The 19,739-nt window shown below is 47.1% G+C and overlaps 1 protein-coding gene across 1 annotated transcript; it reads left to right on the forward strand.

Moving 5' to 3' along the window:
- The first annotated feature begins 9,855 nt into the window (after window positions 1–9,855).
- LOC142437412 (small ribosomal subunit protein eS12-like) lies at window positions 9,856–10,279 on the forward strand. The gene has a single exon (XM_075540590.1). It carries the CDS (start codon window positions 9,871–9,873, stop codon window positions 10,267–10,269), a length of 399 nt encoding a protein of 132 aa, XP_075396705.1. The 5' UTR covers window positions 9,856–9,870; the 3' UTR covers window positions 10,270–10,279.
- The last annotated feature ends 9,460 nt before the right edge of the window (window positions 10,280–19,739 follow it).

The raw sequence follows: 19,739 nt of genomic DNA on the forward strand, positions 1-19,739 counted from the left end.
GTACCATTCTTGAAGAGCTAAATCTCTTTCTTTTTTAAAAACAGTTCTGTTGGCATACAATTCACACGTCAATGCAATTCAATAGTTTAATCACATCAAGAAGAGTTGCATAATCACCAGCACATCCATTTCAGAACGTTTTCTTCTTTCTTGCCCGCACTGTTACTAGCTCCCCATTTCCCCTCAGCGCCCTGCCGTACCCTCATGAAACCGTTAGTCCAGTTCCTGTCCCTGTAGGGTTACCTGTCCTGGAGTTCATGCGCAGAAAAACCTACCCAAACACTAACAACCGTGACACGGTAAGACAGAAACACCTTAATAAAAAATAAAGTAGAACATATAAAAACTAGACCACAATTTAAATGGGTCAAAAGGGAGATCCGATAACAAGGGGTTCAATTTGACCCTCACTGCTTCGGCAACCATCCCTCCCCAGTGCACGCTGCCTGATAGCAAGCCTGTGCACATCCTTGGTCTCTGGTCAGAGCGGATTCACCGGAGGCTTGATCCGGGTGTAGTTCCCCTTCGCCTTTTCCCTCTTGGATTCATTGTTGATGATGCTAGGGGTCAAAAAGTGGGTTCCTGCACATAGCAACTCTGTACAGCCGACGAATGGAACAGGTGAAACGGATTATGTCTGGAAGCTTTAAAACATGTGCTTTGTTGCAGTCTCACCAGGTTCTTTGCATTTGGTATCAAACTCACTCAAGTGTCAATCTGCTGCCAAAGTAAGCTTCCTACAAGAAAATTGGTTCCCGGCACTTCCTGGCTCGAAATGCCCGACCTTCCCCGACAGTCCAAGCCCCTTCACCGGGCAGACACGGCCATGTAGGACCAAGCCCCTGAGCAGGTCTCCTGCCTCGCAGTGCCTGCCTGCTGGTGCAATGATTAAGCACTCAGCTACGAACTGAATCGTCTGCAGAGGAGACGACACGGCGATCTGTTAGCGTGTGCCGTGTAATCCAGGGCACTTCATAGGCAGAGTAGACCGCCCTTCCTCGCCTGTAATCCTTATGGACTACGCTCTTACAAGGACCCTCTGGGATCGAGCAGAACTGGCCCTGTGAGCTTCTGAGACTAGAACTGCCGGTGGGAGTAGAAAGCCCGTCTTCCTTCCCAGGAGCAGCAGGCCATGTGAACTGCGGATCTTGCGAATCGAAGTCCAACCAGTAACCACGATGCCACCAGGCTCCCTTAGATCAGTATTGACTTGGTGGCTGGGAGAGAGATCCTTATGGGCATTGGCTGCGAGCCAGGAGGTTGGTGGTGGGAGCTGCCAGCTAGTGTGTGGGAGGACAGCCTCGCCGTCTGCTTCCATGCAGGTGCCCACAGCAAGGAAGAGCTGGCTGCTCTGGGAAGAAACACAGGCATCGAAGGGTGTAGGAAGACAGGAGAGCCTGCTCCGCGGACCAAGAGGTTCTTCCTGAAAAAGGGCACTCTCCTCGGCGAGACGGGCTGACACAGGGCAGCAAGCCATGGGCTCAACCACAGGGACCGCTGTGGCGGCAGGACAGGAATGGGCGTGTTTCTCCCCGTTGTCGCCAGGATCTCTGTGTGTCACCCTGTTTCCGTAGCTCTGCACAGCAGCAGCAGCAGATCTGCTAACCATGCGGAAGAGCGTTAGCTAGCTGTGAGGGAATGAAAGCAAGTGAAAGTTGCCGAGTACTGGGTTAATTCACTTTATTTTTCCCTTTGGAGATTTTATTTTTAACAGATTGATTGGCATGTAATTCCCACATCATACCATTCAGTCATTCGACCACATCAAGAATTGTTCCTTTCCCCCCTTTTAAAGTTTCAAACTAATCATTGGAAATCTGGCTGCCTCCTGGGGTGTCACCCAGATTCAAGTAAGGGGTGGGGACAACCAGCCCCTGCTCTCTGCCCGGCTGACTCCCACTGTCTCCAGGTGCCATTTAAATGTCAGCCCATCAGACCGCAAACGCCACAACACACACTTTCCTTCTCTCACAGTGCTCCGCGCTGTGCCCCTTGGCTTCCCCTCCCTCTGCAGCAGGCCTGCCCCCCATCGACCCTCGCTAGCCAGCGTTTCACCACCGCGTGTCTGGTTGCGAAGTGCTGGTGCATTGGGCCGCTAGCCACAGGTCCACGGGACAGAGCCAGGACCTTTTACTCCCACGAAGAGTCAGCCTCAGGGACTCACAGGAAGCAGTTCTGCCCTGTCCTACAGGGTCGCAATGAGTCCGAATGAATTTGATTGCAGTGAGATTGGTTTCGGTTTGGTGGCTCAGATGCCTCATCTGTAAAATGGGAATGAAGGCGGTACCATCCTCAGAATACAGGCTTCGCCTTGTGGTGAAGAGCCAAAGAACTGATGCCTGTAAAGCACGGGAGTCAAACTGGTGGCCCGCGGGCCACATGCGGCCCCCAGAGGCAATAGTTTGTGGTCCGCGATGCTCTGAAATAAATGAAAATAGAAAAAATTGTTACGAAGAAAATAGCGCTTAGGGGAGATTGAGGCGATACTATACACACAATTAACTACTGAAGACAGACGAGTCTGCATGTGGCCCAGTGCCTTTCCTGGGGGCCTGTGGACGTGTATAAACGCGCTGACTCCGTTCCGGCGACGTTTGTGTGGAAGCGATGTGTCTGCCACTCTCAGTGTCACGTAACGTGAACAGATCCCAATAGCGAAAAGGTTACAAAGAGCACTCTGGGTTGTGCTGTTATGAATCATACCTCGCGGCAGCGCTAGTCAACATTTTTAAAGGGAAGCCGTTGTGTGAGCAACTATTTTCATCCATGACATGGAATAAAACGGCACACAGATCAAGATTAACTGATAAACATCTATCTGCCTTAACGAAGGTTGTCTGTTCTCAGTCTTTGAATCCAGATATTGGAAAACTAGTAGGAGGAAAGCGCTGGCAAGTTTAAGGTAAAATAATATAGTGTTTTAATGATCCTATCCGTATGCCTGAGTCCTCACTTCAAAATATAAGTCTAACGGAATTTGTCAATGTGATGTGGCCGCGTGAATCTCACCTGCTGCACCAAATGGCCCGCGTTTCCATTGAGTTGGACACCCTGCTGTACTTGTACTTCGTTGTACACTTTGTTCTGATCTGCATATGGGTTATGATTGTTACTGTATCAGAACTTCATGCTGTCATTTAAAACCATGCCATAGATATTTCATTTCATGCTATAGTAATATTAAGTAACAGATAGGAGTCAAGGTCACGGACAACATAACGTTAGTTTTAGATAAGACCACCCTTGCAGTTGCGTTACTCTAGCTCAGGACAATGCTATGTGCGTCAGACTAGAACTGGGCTACGGAGAATTTCTGATGCCTGTTTTTCCAGAGTGGAAAATCAGAGCTTCCTGCTAAGGCATCTCTGGGTGCATTAGAACCGACCTTTTGATTGGTAGTTAAATCATGTGTGTGTGCATATATAAATGCATGCTAATTCATGGGGCAATGAATAGAGAGATGGACACACAGACAAGCACATTACTGTTTGCACCTGCCAGGAACTCCTAATTTTGAACAGATTGGAGGAAAAAATCCCAATATATGAGAGTAAGTAAAAAAGTATTGCGAGTAGACTTCCAGTTCATGCATCCATGGGTTTATCGCAAGCAATGTATTTTCACATGTCTCTGTCATCAGTGGATGGTTGCAGACAAGTTGCCTCAGAAATATGCTTGTCTTAGTCTCGTTAAAGTTTCTTTAAAAAAAGATCCCGTCAAAACCATCGCTTCTGGAGCATCTGCTAGCCCGGGAGCTGACAAACTACAGTTCTTGAGTCATATGTGACTCTTCCGGTACACAATGTGGCACTGAAGCAAACTTGAAACATTTTAAAGGCTATTTTTCAGATAATGGTGACTTAATTTGTTTGTAAAAAATATCTATACTCATGGGTCTTGAATGATGTTTTACATTGCTGTGCGGGACAGGATTGGCTCTTCTGTCTCAGAAGTTTGCTGACCCCTGTACCAGACCAGGTAAATTTAAGGCAGAGAGGTCAGCTCAGAAAGTTATAACAACTGTTATGTTCATTTCCAAGGGGGTCATGGTGATAGATTTTCTCGAAGGATAGATTCTACGCTTATTCGAAAGTTATTCCACAGACCTACGTGGAGGATATGCGGAGAAACAATTGGCTCACATTTTGGACCAGTTCTTGTATAGTAAAGGTTTCTACTTTGGAGCAGTCCTGTGTGATGACCAGTTGGTGCCTGCATGGTTTACTTGTAAAACCAAGCTCACCGCCATTGGGTTGGTTCTGACTCACAGCAACGCTGTAACACAGAGAACTGCCCCTGCGGGCTTCCAAGGCTGTGAATCTTTACAAGAACAAAAGCCTCTTCTTGCTCCTCCTGTGGTTGCTGGTCGGTTTGAACCACTGACCTTGTGGTTTACCACCCAAATTGTAACCCACTATGCCACCAGAGCTCCTGATATATCTCTGGATTATTTAAATTTTCTTCTGACTAATATTCTGTCACTTCACATTCTTCTACATGAGCAATAGAAAGATTAGAAAAAGCAATGTGTTTTGATTAAAAAAAAAAAAAACCCAACATTTTTCAAAGGCTTTGACAAGCTCATGTCCTAGCCCTTGTCAGCTGAGAGTCAGTTCAGAAGGTTATCGCCATCCCACGCTGAGGTTGTGGGTGGGTGGGATGAGTAGGGAGGAGAAAGGGGCAGCGTTCACAGTCATGGCCTGAACCCTTCCCTGAGGGGCCTGAAGTGAGAAGAGGCTGTGGTAACTGTGGGCAAGTGCCAGCCCCCTCTGGCCTCGGTTTCTCCATCTGGGAGGGCTCTGGGCTCCTAGCAGGTGTTTGGAGAAAAGACGATGACCATTGAGCAAATGCATCCTGAAAGTGCTGCCCATGTAAGCACGGTGACCCCAAGTCTGCAGTGCCCCTGCCCCAGCTGGCTGCCAAGGCTCAGGGCCAGCCAAAAGCACATCCCTGCGCCCCACACCTTTCTGGGCCCAGGCAGACGCTGCTGAGAGCTTGCTCAAGAACAGAGGGGTCCTCCCCATAGCGCCCAGCCCTTGAGTGTCTCCCCTTCCATCCCCTTCCTCTCCTTAGCACCCGGGGCCAAGAAGGGACATGGAGATCTCACACAGTCCTCACCAGGTGCCAGCCCCTCTCCCTGAGCAGGTGTCCTTGGGTGGCACACATGGTGTTGTGCTCCACTCTTAGCTGAAAGGTTGGCAGTACGCACCTACCCAGAGGCACCTCAGAAGACAGCCCTGGCCATCTGCTCCCCAAACCTCGCAGCCTCTGGGGCAGTTGTGCCCGAAACACCTGGCATCACCACGAGTCAGAATTGACTCAGCAGCAATGAACAACAGTACCTGCACAGTTTTCTGACAGCTTCGTCTGTCAGACTTGGCGTCTGTCAGTGCTGTTTCGTTGAGCCCCGTGATACAATGGGGAGGGCTTGGCTGCTAATGGAAAGGCTGGCCATTTGAGCCCCACCAGCAGTTCCTTCCTTGGGAAAAAGAATTGACAATCTGTGTCCATAAAGATTGGCTTTTGTGTTTTTCTAAGTTGCCGTTGAGCTGGTTCCGACTCACAGTGTAGGACAGAGTAGAAGGGCCCCATGGGGTTTCCCAGCTTTACGTTTGAACAGAAGCAGCCAGCCTCAGCTTTCTCCAGAGGGGAAGTTGGTGGGTTCACACTGCCAACATTTGAATGACCCCTGAGAGCTTAAACCGCGGGGCCAGTGGGACTCCTTCCATAATGACAGCCTAGGATGTCCGGTGGGGCAGGTCTCCGCTGTCCTACGGGGTCACCATGAGCCAGAACCAACTAACTAGCCAGCCGTGGGGTTTGTGTGTGCACACAGTGCTTCATATGTCCTTGAAACCAAGAGCTTCATACATGTTGATTTAAACATGCCATCCAGGAAGGCTCTCTTACCACCACCTGCATCTACAGATGTGAGAGATGAAGCACAGGAGGCCACCGAGGTCAGTGGACTGGGCGAGCCGTCCGGAGGGGGAGGTAGGCAGCACCTCCCAGCCTCTGTGGGCTTGACCAGCTCCCCCGCAGCATTGTCTGAGTGCAGGCCCCGGGGCCCCTCTGAAGCCAGGGGACTTCGGACTTGGGTCTCAGGCACACACGTCCTGTCTCACCATGTTGTGTCTTTTCGGTGGCCTGAGGACAGGGCGATTGACACTGTTACCACCCTTGGGCACATTCTCTGGGCCCTGGAACCTTTTCTCATCCTCCATGAAAGAGACCTGGTTTTATTTCCAGCCCACACCCCTAACTCCCAGACACTAACCCCCTCCTGTCAGTGGAGGCTTTCTAGTTGAAATGGTTTCAGTGGAGCTTCCAGAGTAAGACAGATTCGGGAGGCCTGAAAATCAGCCAATGAAAGTCGCCTGGATGAGGCAGCTAACATTGCTCACTGGGGGGCCCGTGGGAATCCACATTAGCATTATCTTGGCCCAGCCACACTTATCAGCCCTTATAGCGGTGTGCTTACTACACAATGAGCTCCTTAAGGATGGGAGATTGTCTTTGTTTGCCCTGCCGTAAGGTGTCTGGTGATCAATAGGCACGCACTAAATGCTGATTGAATCAATGAACTGGAGATGAGGTGAACTGGCTGCCCAGAGCAGCACATCACTGGGATTAGGAGCCGGTTTACCCAGGAGAGCCACTCCCACCCTCAGGTGTACATTCTAGGAGTTGGCCCTCCAGGTCAGTTCCCTCATCCAGCCCTGAACTCCATGCCGGCCACACTGCTTTCACCATGACTCGGTTCTCCTTGAATTTAGCCCCTGACTGAGCCTGCCCAGTCGGCAGTTTGAAACCACCAGCTGCTCCACGGGGGAAAGAGCAGCTTTCTACTCCCATGAAGTGTTCGTCTCTGAAACGCTTAGGGGCGGTTTTACCCGGTGCCCTGGGCTCACTATGAATTGACCTAGACTCAGCGGCAGTGAGCTTGACTCTGTCTCAAGGAGCTAGGTGGTGATGTGGGTTAAAGATCGGACGCCCACCCACTCATCAGAACGACGAGGCTGTCTGCGCCTGTAATGCTAGACCGTCTCGAGCACCCTATGCAGTGTCCCTATGAATAGGAACTGGCTTGATGACAATGGGTTGGGTCTGACCCTGAGCTCCTGACCTTTCCTGCTCCTGGCCTTCTATGCTGGGGTACCTAGAATGACCCATGGTGTCTAGATCCCCAGGCCTGCTGCCCCTCAGTGCTCCCCTCTTTCTTGTCCCAATTGGCCCCATGGACTGTAGTCTCAATCCCAAGGGTATGTCTGAACCAGAATGGCTGAACCAAGTCAGCACCAGGATTTAAAACTCAGGGCACTGATTGGGACTCTCCAGATGGTAAACCTGGATGTAATGGGATCAGCTGGGATGTGGTGAGATGGGGCAGAGATGGCCAACTTAGGACCTAAAGGGTTTGTGGGATGGATTAGACCAGTCTCTCTTGCAGGGTGAGTGATATTGTATTTTCATGTTTCAATTCCTCTACTCACCCCTTAGGCCAGCTCATCCGTGGGCCGCACCAGTAGTTGACCCCTCAGCTTCCGGTTGAAAGCTTGGCAGTTTGACCCCACATCTTGGAAAATGGGCCTGGCGATCTGTTTCTTAAAGGTCATAACCTGCACACATGGGTCTACTCTGCACACACGGGTCACCATGAGTCCAACTCCTTGGAAACCCACAGGGCACTACCCCCTCTTGTACGCGCTCACGGCGAGTTGGAACCCACTGGGCGGCTGTGAGTTTGGAGTACTCGTGAAGCCTGCATAAAGTGGCTCTCAGAGTAAATACTGTGAAGATCAAAACAATGGGAACACCTTTTCCCAAGAGTGCTGTGTAAATGGCTGCGCCTATTGACGTAGAGTTGTCTCTTTCTGTCTGCAGTGCTCAGAGTTTGATGTATTTTGAGAGTCACTGATTGGGTGTACAGGTATTATGATGATGTCCATGTATTCAATTGACCCTTTATCCTATCATATCCTTACTCGTCTCTTGTGCTGGTTTTTACTTTTAAAATCTAGTTTATCATTAATTAATATTGCCACATGTGCTCTTTTTTATCATTTGTTTGATATCTTTTTTCACTCTTTGATTTTTTTAGCCTATTTTTGTCTTTGGCCAAGGGTTTGTCTCTTGTAGACAGCGTATTGACTGAGTTCTATTTTCTTATCCATTCTGCTATCCTCTGCCTCTTGACTAGTGCATATCATCTATGCATATTCAGTTTAATTACCAGTAGGTATAAATGTATTTCCGTCACTTTGCTTTGTGGTGTGTGTGTGTGTGTGTGTGTGTGTAGTAGGGGGAGTTTGCTGCTGGTTTCTTTGTTTCACATAATTTTCTGTGTTGAGCTCATTTCGTTTGTGGGTTTTCTTATCATTTTCTTCATTGTTGTTTAAAATTTACTAAATCTTCGTATTTCCCTTCTCTTTTCGTTTGATGAGAAGGTCTATTAATTTCATAACTTCTCTAAGTTTAAGCAATCTATTCTATCTTGATATTTATTTGACTTCCCCACCAGCAAGTGCAATCTTAACATCTGTCTATGAGTTAGAATTGACTGCATAGGAGTAGGTTTTTTTGAATAGCAACTATCTTGGCTCTACAATAAATAAATGGTATTAGCATACTAATAAAAATGTACGTATTAGCTATTAGTTTTCCAGTTTTAGGAACAGGATGTAAAAGTCAACAAACTTGAAAATGCAAAAATCAAGAGGCGGCTGGCAGAGGCAGTCAGGAAATCAAGGTTGGCGGCTGGGAGGACGCGGGAAGAAGGTGGGAGAGGACTGACGACCTTCATAGTCTGCTGTAGCTGACAAGACACTGGCAAAAGCCGAGGGTACAAGGTGTTAAGGACTAAGCACGTTGCTCAAATTTGCAAAATCAACAAAAAGAATGGGAAATAATGTATTTATCAAAAATTTTGGAGGTGGCTTGGAATGCTAAGCAAGGGAGAAACAAGCTAAATTCTTCCTAGGTTGAGCTGGGAACAAATATTCTTAAGAAATCAAAGAAGCACAAGCATATTGTTTATGTTTTTGGAGATGAACAATCAAAAGTGCTCCTGCAGGTGTCCAGTGACTGGCAGCCCGAGACTACCATTTCATGGCCTATATGAATCTGCCAGGCCCGCTTCTACCTGAGTAAGTGACTGGTGGGGAGGGGAAGCTTCCCCTATCACCAACCCCCATTGTTTGCATAAACAGTATCCAGTCACTTAAAGGTTTAATCTGTATAAGTCAACAATTCATATACTATGGTCTGAAGCCAGCCTATACTTGTATAATTTCCTTTTCTCAATGGTGTTTTAAATTCTACACCATTGGCTAAATTAATAACACTATCGATAGAATTATCTTATGCCCCGGGGTTGATTTCTAATGTTCTCTTTCATAAAATTATAATGATAGGGGATGGGCAACTAATAATTATGAGTACAAGACTGAAGAAAATGTTCTAAAACAGACTGTGGGGATGACTGGACAATTCTTCTTGATGTGAATGAACTATTGGACTGTATGATATGTGCATTGCATGCCCTTAAAACAGTTGAAAAAGAACAAATAAAATGATGAGAGAGTGAACCAGAGGCATATATAAACCATAGCTATATGAATGGATTTGGGGCTTGCACTTAATTCTAGCCCCAATCTAAGAACAATTCGTTCTTATGACATGGCCCTGCTGATTACTCATCCTCATGAAGAGATCCCTGGAGAGATGGGTGCCATAGCAAAGTGGAGCGCAGAAACCAGATGGTGACCAGCTATAAGAATAGAATCTTGCTCTTTCCCTGTCCCCGCCGAGCTGTGCGGAGGCGGAGGCTCCGGTGTGTTCAAGATTCGGTCCCACCTGTAACCTACCTCCATGGCCGAGGAAGGCATTGCTGCTGGAGGTGTAATGGATGTTAACACTGCATTACAAGAGGTGCTGAAGACCGCCCTCATCCACGATGGCCTAGCACGTGGAATTCGCGAAGCTGCCAAAGCCTTAGACAAGCGCCAAGCTCATCTTTGTGTGCTTGCATCCAACTGTGATGAGCCGATGTATGTCAAGCTGGTGGAGGCCCTATGTGCTGAACACCAGATCAACCTCATTAAGGTTGATGACAACAAGAAACTAGGAGAGTGGGTGGGCCTCTGCAAAACTGATAGAGAAGGAAAACCCCGGAAAGTGGTTGGTTGCAGTTGTGTGGTTGTTAAGGACTATGGCAAAGAATCTCAAGCCAAGGATGTTATTGAAGAATACTTTAAATGCAAAAAATGAGCAAATAAAACTTTGCTAATTGTTCTAGTTCTAAAAAACAAACAAACAAACAAAAAAGAATAGAATCTTGGGTCTTAAAGGCTTGTCTTCAGACAAGTAGACATGTGAGGCATCAACTAAGTTCACATGGAAGAAGCACACCAGCCTGTGTGATCCAAGGATTGTAAATAAGAAAATCCAAATCTGAAGGAGGGAATGGCATCAGAGCTTAAATTGTGAACACCTGGTTTGCAGAAGAATACAGGTGACAGCAGAAGCTCAGAATCCGTTTGTAGAGGCCCCACATGGATGAAGCCTCCGGCGAGTCACCTCTGACCACAGCTGAGGGAGGTGAGCAGCCTTGCTCTCAGGCAGAGCACTGTGAAGTCAACCCTGGCAGATGCAGTTAGCTTAAATTCTTATCATTTGATCTCCTTTTGACATTTTAAAAATATTTTCTGCCTTCTTTTCAATGGGGAGTTCTCTGTTTTGTCTAGTTATTGATGAGGTTTTTGTAGCTTGTTTGTTTACTTCCCATCTGTGTTTTATATGATTTTCTGTATATGAAATCCAGGGTAAGCAAATCTAGAGTCAGTAACTGGATCAGTAATTACTAAGGGACACAGCAGGGAGTATGGGGGAATGGAGGAGCGAACGAGTACGTGAAGAAAATGTTCTGAAATTGCGTATCGCTCCCCACAACTTGACTACGATCAAGTGTGAAATTGTACACCTCTTCTTAATACGATTCGATGCTTAATCGTATGACATCTGAAGTATATGCCAATCAAACTATTAATTAAAGAGGAAGACGTGCTCTTTGGAGAGGGGAAGAAGGGGGTGGGAGATCATTGCTTCTCATTGCAAATCCTTCTTTGCATCTGACGTTGTACCACAGACCTGTCTGAGGTCACACGCACATTCCAAAAAGGCTCTCTAAGAAAGCTACCCAGGGGCTCGCACTGGGAGCCCTCAAAGCCCCAAGACCAAGAGGCAGGGCCAAATGTCCAAAGAATGGCTTAGACTTACCTTGCAGAGGAAGCAAAAAGTGTTTCCAGGAGGTGTTGAGCCCCTTGGTGGCTGGGGTGTCACATCTCCTAATGAACATGCAGGAAGTGGCCAAAACGGGCCGGCAGCTTCTCACCAGAGTGGACGGCAAAAGCTTGTTTCCTTTCCACAACAGATGCAAGGCTGAGCGAGCGATAACCCGCTGAAGCTTCTGAGCAAAGGGTCTCTCACAGCGGGAAGGAGCTTAGCCTAGTGGCCCTCAAATGACTCCGTGCTCATTATTTTGTATTTTGTTTACAGAAATCACCTTTCCAATTACTCGTCAGAATGTGCAAATCCTCCCTGCCTTATCAAGGATTAGAGAGGAGGGTAATGACTCTTCTCATCTTCAGCGCCCCCCCCAAGGATTGCCCCCTGAGATGGTCAGAATTCCCCTGCACTGATGAATGCGATGTCCACCGCCTAGCAAACATGCCCTTCAAGCCTTTAAGAATCTTCCAGGTATCAGGCGTCAATGAACAAGGAATTGGAGCATTATGAATGGGGGGGAATGCAGATGGGGGACCCAGGACCCATCTGTGGGCGAATGGACATTCCATTGCAGAGGGGTCACAGGGGTGGGGGGTGAGGGGAGACGAGCCAGTCAGGGTGCAGTGTAGCAACAATGGGGCATATAACTTTCCTCTGGTTCCTAGATGCTTCCTCCCCCCACCCCCACTATCCTGATCCCAAGTCTACCTTGCAAATCTGGCTAGACCAGAGGATGTACACTGGTGCAGTTGGGAGCTGGAAGTACAGGGAATCCAGGACAGATGATCCCTTTGGAATCAGTAGTGAGAATGGCGATGCCGGGAGGGTGGAGGGAGGGGTGGGTAGAGAGTGGAAGCCGATTACAAGGATCTACATATAACCTCCTCCCTGGAGGATGGACAACGGAGGGGTGAGTGAAGGGAGACGTCCGACAGTGTAAGATATGACAAAGAGATGGTAATTTATAAACTGTCAAGGGTTAATGGGGGAGGGGGGAACAGGGAGAGAGGGAGGAAATGAGGAGCTGATACCAGGGGCTCTTGTTGAAGGCAGATGTTTTGAGAATGATGCTGGCAACAAGTGTACACATGTGCTTGACACAGTGGATGTATATATGGATTGTGATAGGAGTTGTACAAGTCCCCAATAAAATGATTGAATTTTTTTAAATTGTGGGAAAAATAAAGAGAATCTTCCATCCAGAACAGGGTGACCCTAACGAAAGGCCAAGTGGAGTACATGAGGTCAGTAGAGCCGAGGCCCACTGAGTCCTGACAGCTCCCAGCTGTGTCTCCCAAGGCAGGAGGTGGCTTAGGCCAGGACGTCAGGTGAAACCAGGGTGCTGGAGAGCGGGCGATCAAACACAAGACTACATCACACACCTGACCTTATGCGGATGGAGGCTGTGAGCGTGGGTTTCAATGCCTCGGGTCCACTTCCGTGTAAACTTACAACAAAACCCAACAGCGACCAAAAGCCTGCGTGACACTAATCATCTCAGCGTGAGCACTTGTCACTCCAATACGTTGCGTATCAAAGTAAAATGTGACTTCTCGCATTTTTCTTCCTGTTCAGCCGTGCAATAACGTCACTCACTGGATAGCACCAGGAGACTGGCCCCAAGCGCTGCTAGTGATGCTGGACGTGCTCCCCTGCTGACTTGTTAGACACGCACTGTAAACGGAGGCCACCGCCGCAGATGGCCACCACTTCAAGACAAACGGAGTCTGCGTAAAGAGAGGAGAAGAAAACCCTCCAGAATTGAATGTGGTGAGAACCGTGCAACTCTTCTGGATAGGCTTGAATTATTGAACTGTGTGACATGTGGATGAAGTGCTAATAAAACTGTTAAAAAAAAAAGACAAGAAAAGGAAATGAGGGAAAGCCGTTACTGCAGCTGTGCCCAGCATGCACAAAAATTGTGTACTTTTTATGAAATACCGTTTTTTTCTCAGAGTGAAAATGCGGGTTCCTGAGGGTGCAGTAGATTTTATATATCTATACATCATGTGCTGCTTGACTGTGATTGCTATCAGTAAGCCTTCTGGTCAGCAGCAGACTAATAGTTGAATTAGGGCGTGGGGGGGGGGAAATTCTTGATGAAGCAGGGGGACAGGACCCCTAGCCTTGAGGTTGGTCAACACTCAGCAGGGGCCCATAGGGTCTTGCTTTGGAAAAGCTGGCCAGAGATTAGGTGCCACTGTTTGGCCAGTCACCAAGGGCATCCATGTATTTTTCAACTTTAAGGCTGTGTGTTGGTTACGGGTTTCCTGACTCGGAAATACTAACCTTAATCTGGAACCCTGGTGGCGTAATGAGTTACGAATTGGGCTGCTAACAGAAGGGTCAGCAGCCCCAAACCAGCCGTCCATGCTTAGGAAAAGATGAGGCTCTCCGCTCCTGCACGATTTACAGCCTGGGAAAGCCACGGGGGCAGCTCTATCTACCCTGTCCTTATAGGGTCTCTATGAGTTGGAATTGACTGAATGCCAGTGCATTTTTTTGTTTGAACCTTAATCTGGGCTAAAATATCATCATGTCTTTAATTTTCCCCTTCAAATTTCTTAGCAAAAGAGACTCATCCATCCATTCTTTTCTTTCTCTTTCTTTCTTTTTCTTCTCAGCTTGCTGCCTCGCTTCCTCTTCCTCTCTCCCTCCTTTGCCCCCTGCTTTTCCTTCCCCTTCCTCTCCCTTCAGTTTCCTTCTTTGCTCTCTTCCTTTCTTTCAGCAAGTACTCTTTGAACACCAGCTCATGTTTTCTCTGTCTTACCGTGTCACGGTTGTTAGTGTTTGGGTAGGTTTTTCTGCGCATGAACTCCAGGACAGGTAACCCTACAGGGACAGGAACCGGACTAACGGTTTCATGAGGGTACGGCAGGGCGCTGAGGGGAAATGGGGAGCTAGTAACAGTGCGGGCAAGAAAGAAGAAACGTTCTGAAATGGATGTGCTGGTGATTATACAACTCTTCGCGATATGATTAAACTATTGAATTGCATTGACGTGTGAATTGTGTGCCAATAAAACTGCTTTTAAAAAAGAAAGAGATTTAGCTCTTCAAGAATGGTAGACTAATAAACTGATCATAGCAAACTTCAGGAGGTGTCACCAGCCTGGGTTTTGTCACCGATCTGATGGCTCCCTTATCATAGTAATAATGTCATCATAAGAAGCATCACTAATATTAACTGAGCACGTACAGTGTGCCACCACTGTATGTGTGTCCTGTACATTTTCTCCCAGTCCACGTTGCTCTGCCGCACTTACAGACGGGGAAACGCGCTAAGGAAGGCCAGGTGACAGCTCTCGCTGATCCCTAGCAGGCTGGGTCTCCCCATGCTCTGCGGCCCACAGGACCCACAGTCCCCGACACTTACCAGAAATGTACCTCAGACATTCAAGGAGGGGATGCAGTCGATTATATTGCTGTCACCTGTCAAGAATCGGTCCGTTTTTCTAGCGTGTCCTGCTGTTGTTATTGCCAGTTGCGACCTTACTTCTCCCAGGAGGACACGCTGCCAGGCCTGAGCCAATCTCACAAGCATCATCGGGTGTTTGAGTCCGTGGCCGTGGTCACTGTGTTAGTCCATCTCATGAAGGTTTCCTTTGTTTCTCCACCCTCCACTTTGCCCAACACAGAGTCCTTCTGTAGCGACCATTCCTTTCTGATGGCCCGTCCACAGGAAGAGAATCAGAGTCTCACCACCCTAGCATTTAAGGAGTTTTCTCATTGTACTTCTCATAACACTGACTTGTTCTGACCGTGCCTGGAAGTCAACTCGGCACTTCCAATGCACCCGTCCTGGTCTGGCTTCCTTTTCACTGTCCAGCTGGGCACGTATGTGAAGTGATGGAAAGACCATGGCTTGGGACAGTGTCTGATGTTCTGCCTAAAGTTTTCATTGATTGGTTGGCAGGCCTTTCTTCCTCCTCTGTCTTAATCAGGAAGCTCTGCTGAAACTTGTCCACCCTGGTGACTGCTGGCACTTGAAAGGCTGTGACACAGCTCCCAGCATGGCAGCAGCACACAAGCCACCACTGACAGGCAAGTGGTGGGTGCTGTGCTAAGAGCCAAGGTTGCTAAAATCCAAACGCACATCGTTTACAGAGGATGGAGATCAGAGTGCATAATATTAGAAGCAACTTTAGTTTTCAGAGAAATAAGTCGGTAATATAAGGGTCCTGAGATAAGGAGGGTGAGGAGCATTCCACTTGCTACATATCAGCAGTTAGCTTATTAGTGGCACTTGGTAATTACTTGTCTTTCCTGCTCACTTCCTCTGGGTGTTGACATTGCTACTACCATCGGGCTGAGGCTAAGGAGCGTGAGGGGCTCCAGCCAGAGGAACCCTACGTGCAGTCGCTGTCTGCCCTGGATTGTGGATTCCAGACTTGTGGAGTGAGACTGAAGGGCCAGCACACTTGACCCAAGCTTATTCCACACACAAAACCGGCATACCAGGAGCTGGCTCTCTAAGTGCCCTGTCAATGTGACTTTTCTCCTTCCCTTAGTCAGAGAGGAGCTCTTCGGATTTTGTCTAGTGACTATTTATCATTGTATCAGAAAATAAGTTGCTACTCATAGTGACCCATGCACAACAAGACAGGACCTGTCTCCCACAAGGTTCTCAGGAGCTCAGCTGTGGAAGTAGATCACCAGGCCTTTCTGCCTAGTTTGCCTTAGTCTGGAAGCTCTGCAGAGACCTGTCCAGCAACATGGCAGCGCATAAGCCTCCACTGACAGACATCAGTTGCCTTGATCAGGAATCAAACTGAGTCTCCTGAAGGGAAAATGGGATGTCTGTCACTAAACACCCCAATCTGAGAAAAGAATGCCATCATCCTATTCACATGTGGCTTTTGTATCCCTGAGTCAGCTGAGAAGACAGGTGTGCGGACACAGTGCTGTGCAGTCTAGCCATCTGGATTCTAGAAAGTACATCTTTTGTCTGCAGCAGTGCACCAAGAGCTGTTTGGAGTTTGGCCTCAGATTCAAATTCACCCAAAACCTTTTCTTATGAAAAAGCGACCCTGCGGGATGGCTTTGGTTTTTCTGGCCACGATCTTAGGCTCATAGCAATCCACCAAACATCACTGGAAACCGTGCATAGGTCCCGCTGGCTCACACTCACATCAAACCCGCAGACAAAGGAAGGAAACATTGCCAGTGCGGCCATTGCGAGCCTTTCTCTTGTTCACTGCCCCTCGCCTCTGTCCCCCTGACTCACCTGGCTTAAAGGACGCCTTTTCTCAGTGTAGCAGCTTCCATCTTCAAAACAAAACAAACAAAAACCTGCTACTGTTCAATTGATTCTGACTCATAGTAACCCTGTAGGATACAGTAGCCCTGACTCAGAGTTTGCCAAGGTTCAATCTTTATAGAGACAGACTGCAACACCCTTCTCCCTTAGAGCATAGAGCAGTTGGTGACTTTGAACTGCTGACCTTACGGTTAAACTCACCAGGAACCCTATCTTCTGTGTTGTTAGTCCCATCGAGTCTAATCTGACTCACCATGACCCAGTGGAGGAAAGGACACAGCCCCGTCCTCACCTTCTTCCCTGTGTCTGAGCCCATTGTTACAGCTGCCATGTCTACTATCTGCTTTGTACCTGAACTTTATTCACTAGCGCATGGGCACCTTGTTTAAAGAAAGTGTCGTGAGAAGCACTTGAAAACGTCATCTCTACAATTGGCTTGTTAGCACAGACATTGAATGCATACGCTCATATATTGCTGAAGGAAGCTTGCAGGAATTGTTCCAACCTGCTTGGAGAGGAGTTTCTAATCTGTATCAAGAGCCATAGCAATGCTCCATAATCTAACCTGAGAAACAATTGAAATTTTGTCTGTATGATGGCATTTGTTATAGACTTATTAACAGTAAAAAATCAGAAGTGAATAGAAACATAATGAGGTATACTCCAAGAATGTCCTGAATGAAATAATATCCTGCTACTAAAATATAATTTAAAAATTAGCTACTAAACTAAACATATTTTAAAGGTTTTATGTGTTATTAAAAATGTAATGTTGGTTGGAAAAAGTAGAATATAAAATTGTATATATTTACATAGGTAATATGCTAGAAAATTTTCACCTCTATCTACCCTTGTGCTAGGATGATGCTATTATGGGGATATGTTTTTCTTGCTAATTTTCTAAAAATTTAACCACACAATTATAATTAATTATTATATTAGAATTAATTATTATAATAGAATTATAATTAATTATTGTAATATAAATATAATTATAATTAATTGTTATAATAGAAATATTTTAAATTAAATAAGAGCTCTGAGCAGTACAACTTGAACCACATGCCATTATGATGAGAATTTTCAGAAATAATAACACTTGGCCACATGACCTAGAGGCTTTGAAATTGGAATCATTCTCCCCAATCCAGTACACATTCATATAGGTAGATAAATTGGTAGTAATTAAAAAATGAATCAGATCACAAGCTTTACTTGAACGAACCTTTCCAGATACTATGTTGGCAGAGACTCAAGGTCACTCACAGTGCAAGCTGTCAGGGGACCAAATTAAATCTATTGTGGCCCAACCAGTGAGTCTCTTCAGCAGGCTTACACCCAGGAAAGCATCATCATTCTATACAAAGGCCAGCCTCTGCTCAGTCCTAACTCACATAAGTAACGGTACACATGCTTCACGGCGTCCTAGCCATCGTTTGGAGTCTCTGGGTGGCAGGATTAGCTCATCCAGCCTTCCCAATTTCACTCTCAAAGTGAAATTTCACTCTCCCAGTCTTCCCTTAGACTTTTCGGTGATTGATGAGATTAAGGGTGGATTTGTAGAAATTGATCTCCTCTGTGTTTTCAAATGTCTTGTCACTCTCTAGCATTCTTACTACCACAGAGTTGACTCATAGCAACCCTGATAGGACAGGGTAGGTAGGACCCAGTGAGTTTCCAAGACAGCAACTCTTTATAGGAGTAGAAAAGTCCTGTCATTTTCCCTCAGACCACCTGGTGGTTTCGAACTGCTGACCTTGCAGTTAGCAGCCCACTACACAACTACACCAGCAGCATTGCTGGGGTCCTTGTTAGATGAGAATAGTTCTCTCATAATTGAAAACATTCATTTAAAAATGCATGGGGAGACTGAGCCCTGGAAGGCTAAGACCTTCTTTCAGCTGCCGGCTGGGTCTCTGTCTTGCACGTACATGTGTGAGCGCAGCTGAGAGGCAGGCAGCAGCTCTCTGGGAGCCCCAGCTCTGCTCTCAGACCCCAGAGGGATCTGAGATTGACGCCCCAAAGGTCCCTTCACGTGCAGACCCATTCCAGATGGGCTGGCGTCAGAAGGTAAGTGAGCACAGCAGTCCGTGGGCGTCCGTCTGTGGAGGAAGCTCAGGGCTGGCTACAGAGAGAAGGAGAAGGAAAAGGGATTCCCAGCGCTGACCATTAGGCCAGAATGAGGGCAGGGCAGGTGGGGCGGGGTGGGGCGGGGCACGGGGAGGGGCGAGATGAAGAGGGAAAGTTAGAGTGAGTGAGTAGTTGTGCACCTGCCTGGAAGGTGAATAGCATTAACGCTGACAGAGAAGAATTCTTTGCCAACACCATCATACAAATGCATCCATTCTTTGGCAGTTCCTTACACATTGCCAGTTTCCCCATGCCTATGAGGCTATCGAAAACGCCATTGCTTGGGTTAGGCACACTGTCTTGAATGAGTTCTAAGCAAAACCGAGGCCTAGAGACAATAACCGATGCAATGGTTGATGTGACAGGGGCTGGGAGGTGGGGAGGGGGTGGGGATTTGGGGAGGAAACCACGAATGCAGGCGCGGGGAGGGAGCACTAGAACTGCTGGTGATGATGTAGATACAACTCATTTTAAAAGTGCGTTATACAAGCGGCCATCTTGCTCAGAAGCAACGAAGCCCACATGGAAGAAGCACACCAGCCTATGTGATCATGAGGTGTCGAAGGGATAGGTTTCAGGCATCAAAGAACAAAAAAAATCTTACCATAGTGAATGGAGGGGGAAGTGCAGAGTGGAGTGGAAAGGGGGAACCCATTACAGGGATCTACTTATAACCTCCTCCCTGGGGGACAGACAACAGAAAAGTGAGTGAAGGGAGACATCAGACAGTATAAAAATGACAAAATAACAATTTATAAATTACCAAGGGCTCATGAGGAAGGGGGCAGCGGGGAGGGAGGGGGGAAAATGAGGACCTGATGCCAGGGGTTTAAGTGGAGAGCAATGCTTTGAGAATGATAGGGGGAACAAATGTACAAATGTGCCTTACACAACTGATGTATGTATGTATGTATGTGATAAGAGTTTTATGAGCCCCCAATAAAATGATTAAAAAATAAAAATAAATGATTTCTACATGGAAGTATATGATATGTGAATATTATATCAAGAAAACTACTTTTTTAGCTATTTATTTTAAACTTTTAAAAAACATGTTATAGGGG

The sequence above is a fragment of the Tenrec ecaudatus genome, chromosome 1 (assembly GCF_050624435.1).
Source record: "Tenrec ecaudatus isolate mTenEca1 chromosome 1, mTenEca1.hap1, whole genome shotgun sequence".
NCBI lineage: Eukaryota > Metazoa > Chordata > Mammalia > Afrosoricida > Tenrecidae > Tenrec > Tenrec ecaudatus.